Source organism: Pecten maximus, chromosome 8, assembly GCF_902652985.1.
Source record: "Pecten maximus chromosome 8, xPecMax1.1, whole genome shotgun sequence".
NCBI lineage: Eukaryota > Metazoa > Mollusca > Bivalvia > Pectinida > Pectinidae > Pecten > Pecten maximus.
Genome location: NC_047022.1, coordinates 28,063,844 through 28,080,000, shown reverse-complemented (window position 1 = coordinate 28,080,000; position 16,157 = coordinate 28,063,844). Strand labels below are relative to the sequence as shown.

General features: G+C 35.2%; 1 protein-coding gene across 2 annotated transcripts; it reads left to right on the top strand.

Annotated features, from left to right (window-relative positions):
* Positions 1 to 4,593: 4,593 nt before the first annotated feature.
* LOC117333060 (3 beta-hydroxysteroid dehydrogenase/Delta 5-->4-isomerase-like) lies at positions 4,594 to 15,300 on the top strand. Of its 2 annotated transcripts, none has more exons than XM_033892184.1 (5): positions 4,594 to 4,634; positions 5,430 to 5,578; positions 8,734 to 8,898; positions 9,384 to 9,596; positions 9,852 to 15,300. In XM_033892184.1, the coding sequence occupies exons 2-5, from the start codon at positions 5,443 to 5,445 to the stop codon at positions 10,424 to 10,426; spliced, it is 1,089 nt and encodes a 362-aa protein (XP_033748075.1). In that variant the 5' UTR covers positions 4,594 to 4,634; positions 5,430 to 5,442; the 3' UTR covers positions 10,427 to 15,300. The 2 variants fall into 2 exon arrangements, with proteins under 2 accessions (XP_033748075.1, XP_033748074.1); XM_033892183.1 differs by having other exon boundaries at positions 4,606 to 4,634; positions 5,390 to 5,578.
* Positions 15,301 to 16,157: the final 857 nt, after the last annotated feature.

Sequence of the window (16,157 nt, the reverse complement as noted above, 5' to 3'; positions counted from 1 at the left end):
AGATATTCCAGTCGAGATCTATAATAAATGTTAAAAGATTTTAGTCTTTATCAAATGCTTATAGAGATTTCAGTATATTTATCAAATGCTAGAGATTCTAGTCTATATTGAATGCTAGAGATTTCAGTCTATATTGAATGCTAGAGATTCTAGTCTTTATCAACTGCTACAGATTTTAGTCTATATTAAGTGCCAGAGGTTTTAGTCTATATTTATTGCTAGAGATTTTAGTCTTTATCAAAAGCTAGATATTCTGGTCTATATTGAATGCTAGATATTCTAGTCTTTATCAAATGCTAGATATTCTAGTCTTTATCAAATGCTAGAGATTCTAGTCTATATTGATTGCTAGCGATTTTACTCTATATCAAATGCTAGAGATTCTGGTCTATAATAATTGCTAGCGATTTTACTCTATATCAAATGCTAGAGATTCTGGTCTATATAAAATGCTAGAGAGTTTAGTCTATATTTATTGCTAGAGATTCTAGTCTATATTTATTGCTAGAGATTCTAGTCTTTATCAAATGCTAAAAGATAGAAGTAAAATGTCGGAATAAAAACGTTATTATCTAAAAAAAATATTGAGTAGTCGGCATGTTGTATTCATTGGAAATATGAATGCCATTTGGGTGATAGATAACTATAATGGAATTTGCATGATTGTTTATCTGTCATTAAGATTGCATTTACCCGAAGAACTTCCTAAAATAAAACATCATCTAAACGATTGATGGAAAGCTACGATGCGTTTTATATTAGAGAACGTGAAAAACATTGAAATAACGTACAAAGGTAAACATGACGTCCAGATGATGTCATATTATTGCCATGCGACCAGAATTTATCTACACTTAGAATTCTGCGACCCAATGATTTGTTCGTAGGACATTTATATACATTCTTCTTTTAATGCCTAACAATGCGACAAAAAATCTGATGCTATAAGAAAAGTTATCTTGTGATATCAAGTTCAATTACCTATCTGTTACATGTTTATGAGAACGGACTATCGTAGGCATGAAGGTATATGTCGGTGAATGCATATCGGTCAAATGTACAGTACATTTGTATATGGTATACACCTGACGTAGTTTTTAGTTATTGTTTGTCTAAATACATGTTTCGATATCAATCCGTAATCTCCAATGTTGTTTGCGAAGAGCGACAGAGAACCATACGAAGAGCGACAATATCAATGCGCCACGCGACAAAAGCACCCCGACGAGGCGTCAAAAGTACCTCGTAAATGCGACACAGCAACAGTTTTTTTAATCACACTTTCGCCTAATTTTGCCGGATTGCGCGTTCATTTTGTCGCATGACGCACCACTGCTCTTTGCTTGGCGGGGGTACTGTTACATGTTTTGTAAACTCTAACAATTCCTCCACTGGTACCAGTATTACGTTTCTATATCTCGCCGTTTGTCTTTACCGCTGCCATCAGTTCAAAATTAATTGAACAAAAAGCTAAGTAAGATTATATTTACACTTTATTTACAACAGCATAACTCATATAAATTCATCAATCAATATCAATTTAAAGCACTCCACACTAGTCTCCAATCGTTCTCTGTTACTACCTGTACATCTACTCAGTTGTTAACTCCAACTACTAAAACTACACATAATTATTCACACTATCTACCACAAACTACTCTAAGACTACTATAACTATCCAATCTCTGGAATATATTCTCAACTCTCAGATTTCCTTGAATCTGCTCACTTCTATTCTCTACTATAAAACCCTAACCTCCAGACCTCTTTACTGTCTGATCTCCAACTCACTAGTCCTACGTACTGCTCAATACTGACCGCTGGCTACTGACTGACCGTTCTCTCCAAAATCCCTACTCTAAATGTGCTCCCCTTTGTCAGAATCCTGGTACCTAAACGAGGCTGCTGAGAAGGATAACTTTAGATTGACCTACAGGTCAGCTCATTCGGCCTCCCTAACAAGTGATGTCACAGACTACACTTCTCCACACAAGATTTCACACGGTCACTCTAATCTACAGCTTCCGAACCAAAACAATTATCTATGGCTACTTAGCTGCCCAAATACCTCTTTAACTCTGTCCACGAGCCAAGGCTAATAACATGTATAACAAATTATATACAGAATTAACAGTTAAATGACCCCTAAATACATGACAGTACCAATATAATGCGACAGTGCGTCATGGCCGAAACTCGATTTAGACATAATTTATTGTTTTTTTCTTAGCAAGTTTCGTGCACAGTTGTACAACTTATTCAAGGCCCTTTCACATTGATATTGCATGTACAAGGATAAAAAAAAGGCAAAAAAGCATAAAATACATTATCTTACACTCTCACACAACTCTTATATCATGATAATGATACCATTTTGTGTCCAGGACTATGCTCATTAACTTCAAATAGTTCCGCTTCTTCTGACCACGGTAGAAGATCATCTGGAGCTTGTGATCAGAACTTAGGAATAAAGATATATATGTAACGTCAAGTATGACGGTCGCCCGCTTGCCAAAACATGCTTCGGAGATCACTGTGTTGTGCGCCAGAACGTTTTCTCTTATAAGATGTTCACGTCCAAGGAACAATGGATAATAGTTATGTGTAATGCTTTTACTATAGAATTAAATGTTTTCGATATACTGGAAACTGACACGATAAAAAGAGTTGAACACTGTTTCTATGATATGTCCGTCTTCATATTTACCCAGAACAGCATTAGTGCATCCTCTAGGTCTGGAGTGTACAAAATGAAAGAATTTCTAGAAACTGTGTTCTAGTCCAACCTGTCAAGGCTTTATAATCTGCATCACCCAGAGAGGAGAAACGCAGAGTAAAGGAAGACTCCTGATTTGATAGCATATGTGATATCTCCAAAACATCATTGATGATATTCTTTTATCTGGAAGGTAGCTGGGAGGTCAACATTTCTCTTTCATCAGTACGAATTTCAACGTTACGGTTAAAATCTTTCCCAATGATATGATGCGAAAAAATACGTTAGGACCAAGGACACCACAGTTTGTGATGGAAGATGAGTTGGTGTTTTGCGCGCTTGGGCAAAATGGTCGAGTTTTGATTGAACTCTTCATATATAGTGTGTATTTGGCAAGGGAAGACTGGCCATCCTCTATGGATGATAATGGGGTGATCCGCCACGTATCATCATCATCAACACCAAAGATTTTATCTTCTGGGTGGGACTTTTGTTTCTGATAACTCTTGAAACACTTTGTACACATGTCAATCTCTTGATCATCAGTAAAGTTACCGCCACTTGCTTTTAAAACACCAAGCAACAAATTGTGCTGGGGAAGTCTTTTGTTTCTAGCAGATTTCTTGGTTTTGGCGTCTCTCCTAAAGGTAACTTTACAATCCACACCTACAACCCTATCTTTCTTTGTAATAACGACACTGTTTTCGGTGTTTAAATAATCCGTCAAACGCGATTTTATAAATAGGATAGAAGGGCTTTGATAATATATTTCAAATCATGGACATTGAAGCTATTTTCATTATAAACAAAATGTAAAAGTAATGGAAAAAGAACAATGAGATTGGAGTATATGGGATATATTGTTGGAAGATTTGTATAGTCATTATAGGCCATGTAATATATCGTAATTAACGTCCTAATTATAATAAACAGCGATGGTCATTTAAAGACGTGGGGTCCATATGACAGCATCACTTGTATGCGTGCTACGTGTTGTTCTGAATTAGAAAAGGCAAGTGTATACATTAAGGTTTGGAGTGTAACAGGGTGGTCGGTTATGCCCTCTATCGTTCGATAATCCATTGTGGTGACACATATCAAAGCCAAAAATCAACACTTTGTACGAATGGTAAAACTTTGGTCTTTGGGCAGGATTAGGGTAAGTAATAAAGCTTTCTACACGCTAAATGATTTTGAATGTACATAATATGAAAGACATTCAAAATGTCATTTGTTCTAAGAAGTAAGACTTTTCACAAAATATTTAAAAAAAAATAAATATCATCGGCGGTATACGAACTGTTTTAGTATTTTGGTCTTTAGTTTAGGTTCAATCTTTCCTATATCACTGAAATAAATAATTCAGTTTTATTTTTTTTTTTTTGTGACAATCTGCGTTCTTAGTTTAGTAATTAAGTTACGCAATTAGTTAATGAGGCATATGCATCATCGATTAATTTGGGTTACGTGTATAATTGCATAGTCAAAGGGACCAATTTTGATGGTACAAAGCAATATACAATTAATGTACTTTGTTTAAATAATATGTATGTACAGTACATATGTATCACTTTCCAGTATAACATTACTCTGTTTAACTAATATGTATGTACATTATATATGTATAACATTACTCTGTTTAACTAATATGTATGTACATTATATATGTATAACATTACTCTGTTTAACTAATATGTATGTACATTAATATGTATCAGTCTGTTGTACAACATTACTCTGTTTAATTAATGTGTATGTATAACTCCTGTACAACGTTACTGTTGAACATGCATTATAACATCATGATTTGTATCTTATAAGCCGTAAGGCTTACATAATGAACTAATTGAATATATCAACGCCTACTCTGGCCGAGACTTGGTAGTCTACCTGGGTGTTTACAGAGGCGAACATCAATGTAAGTATCCACTTAGCAGGACACTGAATGTTTGGTTGGGTTTTTGTTGTTGTTTCACTTGAATTACTTTGCCATTTGACTTACTTATGATTAACGAAATACATTTTTAAATGTTTATCCATAGAAAAATAAAATGATGTAAAACTGAATAGGTAATTGAATAGCGTACTCTCCTTTCTTCGATATCTTAAAAACAATAATATTGATACATGTAATTATTAAATATGATTACAAATTGTATAATTGTTATAAAGTACATAATTCATTTTATTTCCGTTACATTATTGTTCTTCAGTAGATAGAATGAAATTACCATATCGTCAATACCAAGAATTCTTACCTGATAGAATAATTAATGCTGTTTCAGACAGGGTGTTTTGTATTGCTGCATTGTTATTAACAATAGAAGTCTACACAATGTAATAATCAGCAGCAGAAATAAAAAAAAAACATGATCTTCTATTCCATTAACCAGTCCCCAACATACTACATGTATTATGACCTCTATATCCAAGAAAAAAGATAGGATTGGGTAGGATACATATTGTGGGATAATATCAACTGAATTAAGAATATAACACTCACCAGTATATGTAAGATGTGCGTTTTGTAGACAATTTTATTAAAATTCAGATATGATATACATATATACGTTTGAGTAGTATATTATGGAATGTTGTAGGGATATATGTTTGTGTTTGTAATGTTTAGCGATAAGTTGTAAAACTTAAGCTCAAAAGGAAATTGAAATTCAGAGGCAAATCCAAAGGACTATCACAACATCATTATTCCCAGACTGAGCAGTAGTATGGCCAAGTATACGGTTCTGGTAACTGGTGGGAACGGATGTCTTGGACAACATATAGTGCGACTCCTCCAGGAAAAGGCAGACTTTGTCACCCATATCAAAGTCCTGGATCTACGGAGATTTTCCAACCAGCTGAGTAAGTTTTTATTCCTCATGTAGGATATGTGGGCCAAGCTCATGCGAGTGGGATAGAGGTAGGAGAGAGTGAGAAGGGAGGCCCTGAAGGGACAGGAATTAACGGATAGAGATAGGGGGAGTGAGAAGGGAGGCCCTGAAGGGACAGGAATAAACGGATATAGATAGGGGGGAGTGAGAAGGGAGGCCCTGAAGGGACAGGAATTAACGGATAGAGGTAGGGGGGAGTGAGAAGAGAGGCCCTGAAGGGACAGGAATTAACGGATAGAGGAAGGGGGGAGTGAGAAGGGAGGCCCTGAAGGGACAGGAATTAACGGATAGAGGTAGGGTGGGGTGAGAAGGGAGGCCCTGAAGGGACAGGAATTAACGGATAGAGGTAGGGGAGAGTGAGAAGGGAGGCCCTGAAGGGACAGGAATTAACGGATAGAGGTAGGGGAGAGTGAGAAGGGAGGCCCTGAAGGGACAAGAATTAACGGATAGAGGTAGGGGAGAGTGAGAAGGGAGGCCCTGAAGGGACAGGAATTAACGGATAGAGGTAGGGGAGAGTGAGAAGGGAGGCCCTGAAGGGACAGGAATTAACGGATAGAGGTAGGGGAGAGTGAGAAGGGAGGCCCTGAAGGGACAGGAATTAACGGATAGAGGTAGGAGAGAGTGAGAAGGGAGGCCCTGAAGGGACAGGAATTAACGGATAGAGATAGGGGGAGTGAGAAGGGAGGCCTTGAAGGGACAGGAATTAACGGATAGAGATAGGGGGGAGTGAGAAGGGAGGTCCTGAAAGGACAGGAATAAACGGATAGAGATAGGGGGGAGTGAGAAGGGAGGCCCTTAAGTATCCAACTATACGACTTGTTCATATAAAATATTTAACGATTGAAAATGATCAGTGACTAAGACTGACCCATGGTTTAACACATTTTATTATCCCAAGAAAAAACATATCCTTCATACCCACATATGAAAAAGTGTTTTTTTTCTCTCTCATATGTAAATCTTCTATCCCCTTTCCTGAATTTAGACATTCCATCATTTTGAAAATTGTCAACTATCAATGGTTTTCAAGAAAACCGCACCAGGAAATGAATTATCTATACGTGAAAGTGTCAACCTAAGCAACACCCCCCCCCCCCCACCCCCCCAACCCCCCCTTTTTTTTCTGTCCTCTCCATGAGTTTTTTTTAGAGAATGACGTTCACCACCTTTTGGCAGGAAGACGGAATTTTTGTTGACGCCGTCCACCAGCCAATTGGATATGATTTAGATAGGATAAAGTTGATTTTATTTGGATGGAAAGATCATAAAGATACCGTGACCTTTTTGATGCAGTTTTGATGAAATTCTCAATATTGAACTGATAGGAAGCAGCAGCTATGTTACCATGGGTGAATGCCCCTCTCTCCAGGAAAGAACCTGAATTCCATGATAAGCCCCCATTCTATTGTCCTTGATTAAAGAATTTCCCTAAAAAAGGCAATTGAAGTGTTTAAGGGGAAACCTTAGTAAAAGATATTGCATCATCGACCGCGTGTACACATGCATAAGTTGGCAACCATGATGTAGGACTATACATTTAATTAATACCACGATATGACCGAATGCTACATACAGTATATAAAGGCAGGATACATTATCTGTCCTCTTTATTTTCAAAAACAATAGAGAATACCGACGTATGCTAACGCAACCGTAATTCTAACTAACTCAAAATCGATAGAGCGGTGGCAAAGTATGCACAAAGATATCAAGGACCAAATATTCGGATGGGAAAGCGTCTTCTGCCACACCCGTCATACAAATCTAGGTCACGCGACACCCGCCATACAAATCTAGGTCACGCGACACCCGCCATACAAATCTAGGTAACGCGACACCCGCCATACAAATCTAGGTCACGGCAACACCCGCCATGCAAAACTAGGTCAACTCCGGTTTAAGACAAATTCTCAAAATGAGAACTAGGGTGGTGGCAATGGAACCACCAGGCATAAAACCTCGGTCTCAATATTGCACGAAGACGTAGAACATTTCCGATTGAAATTGTGATGTTGACCAAAAACTTTCATCATCTTGCTTCTCTCGAAAATTCCTGTGCATGTTGTTGTTTTTTTTTCTAATTTATATTTTAATTTTTCCACCAGTGGTCGACATTTATCACAGGAATCGTGATAATTGGAACAAGTCCTTGAGTATCGAATCATTCTACAATATTTACCTATGGACAAACACAGTTGAGGAAATTCTTGAAGTCAAGGAATGATACTGAATCTGGGACTAGGCGTGATGTAATGTAACCCGATAGGCTTGATAGTGTTATTTTTGCAGAATCATATTTCTTTATTGTATAATTATAAGTATGTATTTTTGAGAATCACAAACCTGCAATTTTTGACAACATATGGTTAATATTGCTGTATACACTTACCTTATACACATGACCATTGTCCATGTAATTGTGTGGACGGTGGCCTTGGGAGTGACACGATCTATTGTTTAGGTTATGGAAGTGATGTGTGTTTAATAATTGATACTAATTGAAAGCTATTTAATAACGTCGTATTGCATGCCGATAGGCAAGCTAGCTTTGAGTGTTAGTAATGTGTACTAGGTGGACGTGTCATAGACGTGGTTAATATGTCATGATCTCTAAAAAATCAACACCCAACTAACTTTGGCACTAGTAGTGTCTCAATAGCTTTCTAGAGAGGGCGGCCCACCGACATCCCCGTTCGGGCACTACTCATATTCCTACATTTAAACCAAAAACTTACTGACTTTTAAACGACCTTCGAACTTTTCGCATTATCTGTTGTACACTAATATGAAAATAAGACAACTAACATTATTGGTGGGATTTAACCTATGTGTCCATAAAGTCATCACCTGGAATGGAATAAAATAATTTTGGAATTTTAAAACCTGGGTTGAACTTTTATTTATGTAAACACATGTAAACCTTATAGGTGTTACAGTAATAGCGATGCTGGTGAGAGCAAGCTAGGTGTATTAGTAAAATTTCCCTAAACTATACTAGGGTTTGAACGTTGAACCTCTGTCTCATTAGACTAACTGTCAACCGGAAGAGATGACAGGAGCGGGTTTGTTTTGATACCTGACATATATACATGTATGATTGTTTGCATACCCCTTTCTTACTTTAAGATTACAGAGGACGAAAGCCCGTGGAAGCATTTGTCGGGGACGTCCTAGATGAAGAGGTCATAGAGAGCGCCACAAATGGGGTGGACTGTGTGATTCATGTAGCCAGTGTGGTGGATGCACGGATGTTTCCGAACGAGGCCAACTTGTACAAGGTCAATGTTACAGGTGAGCCACAAACGACAAACATCTTGTTGGTTATTATATTTCAAAGGTCAATTTGCTGTAGGCCACAAACGACACACATCTTGTTAGTTATTATATTTCAAAGGCCAATTTGCTGTAGGCCACATACGACAAACGTCTTGGTGATTATCATATGTTAAAAGCCAGTTTGATTGATAATTTCATACCGCTACCACAGATTCTACAACTCTTTGTCAAATCCCCGTGTTACACAATTCTCAATTCTGCAAATTTTCGGAAGTACTAGAACAGGGAATTCAAACATACTGGGAAAACGCTTAAGAGCCATAGTATTGCCAAAAACCAGCTAAGATAAAATAAAAATACTACCACCATACAAAATGTACTGGAATTGTGATGTTTAAACAATATACACTACATTCTACGTGTGCGTGTGCAGTGCTCCATAGATAACTTACAGAATTTACTAGTATGATTGGGTTTGATATGTCGCAGTCTGTTTATAGGCACAGAAAAACTTCTTCAAGTCTGCATCAGGCAAAACGTCCGTGGCTTTGTGTACTGCAGTTCACAAAGCGTTGTCATGGGTTACGAGGATCTCATCGACTCCGACGAGACGCTTGGTATACCGAAGAAATTCCTATTCGGACCGTATGGCGTTACCAAACACTTAGCTGAACAGGTCGTAGAGAGCCAGAACGGTGCCAGCCTACCCGATGGTTAATGTTTTATCATCCCATTTCATTTTGCGATTCAAACTGAACTGGTAAATTAAGTTACACTCTACATAGTAATAAACAGGAAGAAGGGATGTCAAACACGACTTCGTTATAGGGATGAATATTCGTTATAGCAGTATGCGTGCTGATAAAGTTAATTAAGTACAATGTATACACTAAACTTTTTTTTTTTGCTGGCAGTCTCAGAAAGTTAGACATGACGAATAATCCCTAATGGCTGTGTATCTTTTGTAGGTGGTAGAATGCAGACCTTGTCACTCAGACCTGTGACCATGTACGGGGAACTCGACTTCAACGTGGTACCACACATTCTGCAATTCGCTAACCAGCTTGGTGGAACTATTATTCCGTTTGCCCATGGAACCACACAGGCGGCATACGTTGGCAACGTGGCGTGGGGGTTTGTATGTGCGGTCAAGGCCGTGAGGGAGAACTCAGACCTTGGCGGGGAAACGTTCTTCATGTGTGATGACACTCCTATGACGAATATATTTCAATTTTTCGATCCATTTTTAAAAAGTTGTGGTTTCAAGTTGTTGCCCTTTACATTGCCATATTGGTTAACCTATTTGGCTGCGGTGCTTTTTATTTGGATAGCTTGGATTGTCTCCCCTATATTCGAGATCAACTCAAACTTTACACCATCTTCTGTGAGATTTATCAACATGAGAATGAATTCTGTATATTCAAAAGCTACTAAAATGTTGAAGTACACACCATTGTATTCACACGAGGAAAGTCTCAGGCGGTCCATACAGTACTACAGACAACCTACCATATGGTCAAAGCACGCCAAACATCAGGGGTAACACTAACTCCAGTACCAATCAATCAATCATCTCGTTCAAAATTGTGATACATTAAGACAAAATCCACATCACGGTTCTGATTTGTACAGAACTAAGAATTATTCAGTACTGAGCATTATACAGTACTAAGTATTATTCAGTACTGAGCATTGTACCGTACTGAGTATTATACATTACTGAGTATTATACAGTACTGAACATTATACAGTACTGAACATTATTCAGTACTGAGTATTATACAGTACTGAGCAGTACAGTACTGGGTATCATACAATATTGAGTATTATACAGTATTGAGTATTATACAGTATTGAGTATTATACAGTATTGAGTATTATACAGTATTGAGTATTATACAGCACTGGGTATTATACAGTATTGAGTATTATACAGTATTGACTATTATACAGTATTGAGTATTATACAGTACTGGGTATTATACAGTATTGAGTATTATACAGTACAGGGTATTATACAGTATTGGGTATTATACAGTATTGAGTATTATACAGTATTGAGTATTATACAGTACTGGGTATTATACAATACTGGGTATTATACAGTATTGAGTATTATACAGTAATGAGTATTATACAGTACTGAGTACTATTCACTACTGGGTATTATACAGTACTGGGTATTATACAGTATTGAGTATTATACAGTACTGGGTATTATACAGTATTGAGTATTATACAGTACTGGGTATTATACAGTATTGAGTATTATACAGTACAGGGTATTATACAGTATTGGGTATTATACAATACTGGGTATTATACAGTATTGAGTATTATACAGTGTTGAGTATTATACAGTACTGGGTATTATACAGTATTGAGTATACAGTACTGGGTATTATACAATATTGAGTATTATACAGTACTGGGTATTATACAGTATTGAGTATTATACAGTATTGACTATTATACAGTATTGAGTATTATACAGTACTGGGTATTATACAGTATTGAGTATTATACAGTACAGGGTATTATACAATACTGGGTATTATACAGTATTGAGTATTATACAGTATTGAGTATTATACAGTACTGAGTATTATACAGTACTGGGTATTATACAGTATTGAGTATACAGTACTGGATATTATACAGTATTGAGTATACAGTACTGGGTATTATACAGTACTGGGTATTATACAGTACTGGGTATTATACAGTATTGAGTATTATACAGTATTGAGTATACAGTACTGAGTATTATACAGTATTGAGTATTATACAGCACTGGGTATTATACAGTATTGAGTATACAGTACTGGGTATTATACAGTATTGAGTATACAGTACTGGATATTATACAGTATTGAGTATACAGTACTGGGTATTATACAGTATTGAGTATTATACAGTATTGAGTATTATACAGTACTGGGTATTATACAGTACTGGGTATTATACAGTATTGAGTATTATACAGTACTGGGTATTATACAGTACTGAGTATTATACAATATTGAGTATTATACAGTACTGGGTATTATACAGTACTGAGTATTATACAGTACTGAGTATTATACAATACTGGGTATTATACAGTACTGGGTATTATACAGTACTGAGTATTATACAATACTGGGTATTATACAGTACTGGGTATTATACAGTACTGGGTATTATTCAGTACCGAGTACATGTATTATACAATAGTCTAGAACTGTTATAAATGCATATGTATGTAATTTAGTGGCCTAAACATGAAATAACAAAACAATGCCTATATCAGTATATGCACATGTCGTACATAGGTCTATATGCAACTAAGAAAGTGAATATATATTCTATACTATGTAAAGACGCAGACAAGATCAGCCAAGCATTGCCATTATAGTCTGGACTTAAACCAGACAATTTCACGGCGGTGCGAATTCAATAGTGTTTGATGGATGAATTTAAAATGTATGGCGATCAATACATATCTCATGTGATTACATTTGGTTCTGATATGACAAATCGGCATTTAGACGTGAACTGTGACTTTATTACTTATCGCAATGTATCGTCATCAATGTTTTTTCCACTTTACTACCACTTTGCTACTTTAGGTCTGTTGATAATGTGACGTCATCAGAAAGTACCAGTTTCAGCAATGTGCGACAATGTATATCTTATAGATCTGAATACACAAATAAGCAACAGAAGGAGGCACATTGAAACAAGCAAACGTTGTGGTTCATTGCACAAAATTGAATGTTAATACGGTCTTTACTTAATTCAATTTCCAGTAATATCAATGTTCTCTTTGATTTGTTGATATTCTGTCAATGTGTAGATTCCTGGGTTATATTCCGTCATTAAACTGCTTGATTTGTTGATATTCTGTCAATGTGTAGATTCCTAGGTTATATTCCGTCATTAAACTGCTTGATTTGTTGATATTCTGTCAATGTGTAGATTCCTAGGTTATATTCCGTCATTAAACTTTTTGATTTGTTGATATTCTGTCAATGTGTAGATTCCTAGGTTATATTCCGTCATTAAACTGTTTGATTTGTTGATATTCTGTCAGTGTGTAGATTGCTAGGTTACATTCCGTCATTAAACTGCTTGATTTGTTGATATTCTGTCAATGTGTAGATTCCTAGGTTATATTCCGTCATTAAACTGTTTTATTTGTTGATATTCTGTCAGTGTGTAGATTCCTAGGTTATATCCCGTCATTAAACTGTTTGATTTGTTGATATTCTGTCAATGTGTAGATTCCTAGGTTATATTCAGTCATTAAACTGTTTGATTTGTTGATATTCTGTCAGTGTGTAGATTCCTAGGTTATATTCAGTCATTAAACTGTTTGATTTGTTGATATTCTGTCAATGTGTAGATTCCTAGGTTATATTCAGTCATTAAACTGTTTGATTTGTTGATATTCTGTCAGTGTGTAGATTCCTAGGTTATATTCCGTCATTAAACTGTTTGATTTGTTGATATTCTGTCAATGTGTAGATTCCTAGGTTATATTCCGTCATTAAACTGTTTTATTTGTTGATATTCTGTCAGTGTGTAGATTCCTAGGTTATATCCCGTCATTAAACTGTTTGATTTGTTGATATTCTGTCAATGTGTAGATTCCTAGGTTATATTCAGTCATTAAACTGTTTGATTTGTTGATATTCTGACAGTGTGTAGATTCCTAGGTTATATTCAGTCATTAAACTGTTTGATTTGTTGATATTCTGTCAATGTGTAGATTCCTAGGTTATATTCAGTCATTAAACTGTTTGATTTGTTGATATTCTGTCAGTGTGTAGATTCCTAGGTTATATTCCGTCATTAAACTGTTTGATTTGTTGATATTCTGTCAATGTGTAGATTCCTAGGTTATATTCCGTCATTAAACTGTTTGATTTGTTGATATTCTGTCAATGTGTAGAGTCCTAGGTTATATTCCGTCATTAAACTGTTTGATTTGTTGATATTCTGTCAGTGGGTAGATTACTAGGTTATATTCCGTCATTAAACTGCTTGATTTGTTGATATTCTGTCAATGTGTAGATTCCTAGGTTATATCCCGTCATTAAACTGTTTGATTTGTTGATATTCTGTCAATGTGTAGATTCCTAGGTTATATTCAGTCATTAAACTTTTTGATTTGTTGATATTCTGTCAGTGTGTAGATTCCTAGGTTATATTCCGTCATTAAACTGTTTGATTTGTTGATATTCTGTCAATGTGTAGATCCCTAGGTTATATTCCGTCATTAAACTTTTTGATTTGTTGATATTCTGTCAATGTGTAGATTCCTAGGTTATATTCAGTCATTAAACTGTTTGATTTGTTGATATTCTGTCAATGTGTAGATTCCTAGGTTATATTCCGTCATTAAACTGTTTGATTTGTTGATATTCTGTCAGTGTGTAGATTCCTAGGTTATATTCCTTCATTAAACTGTTTGATTTGTTGATATTCTGTCAATGTGTAGATTCCTAGGTAATATTCCGTCATTAAACTGTTTGATTTGTTGATATTCTGTCAATGTGTAGATTCCTAGGTTATATTCCTTCATTAAACTGTTTGATTTGTTGATATTATGTCAATGTGTAGATTCCTAGGTTATATTCCGTCAATAAACTGTTTGATTTGTTGATATTCTGTCAATGTGTAGATTCCTAGATTATATTCCGTCATTAAACTGTTTGATTTGTTGATATTCTGTCAATGTGTAGATTCCTAGGTTATATTCCGTCATTAAACTGTTTGATTTGTTGATATTCTGTCAATGTGTAGATTCCTAGGTTATATTCCGTCATTAAACTGTTTGATTTGTTGATATTCTGTCAATGTGTAGATTCCTAGATTATATTCAGTCATTAAACTGTTTGATTTGTTGATATTCTGTCAGTGTGTAGATTCCTAGGTTATATTCCGTTATTAAACTGTTTGAAATAAAATAATGATGATAATAAAATCTGCAGAGCAAAAACAAACCAAACGCCGAAATTTTACATATTGTAGTCATACGTTCAGTCAAACAACATTGTCGATCTCCTCGAATTTGTTAATCTGATAAAGTTGAACGCGCGTTAGAAGAATTTTGAATTAAACTAGTTTTGAAGTAACAGTAAAACGTGTTTAACGCTTTGAATTTTTATCGTTTTTGACATGAACGGCTTTTCACATTAGAGAGTAATGAGTACATTACTGGATATTGTGTACATTATTAGAATATTATATTTATTTATTACAAGCATTCCCATATACATTACTGGATATTGTGTACATCATTATAATATTATCTTTATTTATGACAAGCATTCCCATATACAGTACTGGGTATTGTGTACATCATTAGAATATTATCTTTATTTATTACAAGCATACCCATATACAGTACTGGGTAGTGTGTACATCATAGGAATGTTATCTTTATTTATTACAAGCATACCCATATACAGTACTGGGTATTGTGTACTTCATCAGAATATTATCTTTATTTATTACAAGCATACCCATATACATTACTGGATATTGTGTACATTATTAGAATATTATCTTTATTTATTACAAGCATACCCATATACATACATGTAACTGGATATTGTGTACATCATTAGAATATTATATTTATTTATTACAAGCATACGCAATATACAGTACTGGGTATTGTGTACATCATTAGAATATTACCTTTATTCATCACAACCATACCCATATACAGTACTGGGTATTGTGTACATCATTAGAATATTATCTTTATTTATTACAAGCATACCCATATACAGTACTTGGTTTTGTGTACATCATTAGAATACTGTCTTTATTTTTTATGATCATATCTGTACACTACTTTGTATACATGTTCTGTACTGACTTGTTAATTATACAAATCAATTGAGACAATATTCAGTATGTTGAACATTATACAAATAAAATTTATCACAATATGATATCACGTGTAATATAAGCATTTTCTGTGTAATGATCCATTCATATGTTTTAATTGATTTGTTAGATGATAAACCAAATTCTATACTATTATATACATTATGTACATATGTAGTGTATGTGTAGTAAAATATCTGAAAATACATGTAGTTTTCATGCATATACCTCATTGATAAATTCAATAAATATCGATGAAAAAGAGTGAAATTGATTCTTTATTAATCAATTTCCAAATCAAAATTATTAGATTTAAGAATAATACTTTGATCCCCCAGATATCAGTATTACCCTGACATGTAACCACTAACGATACAAAACTGTTTACA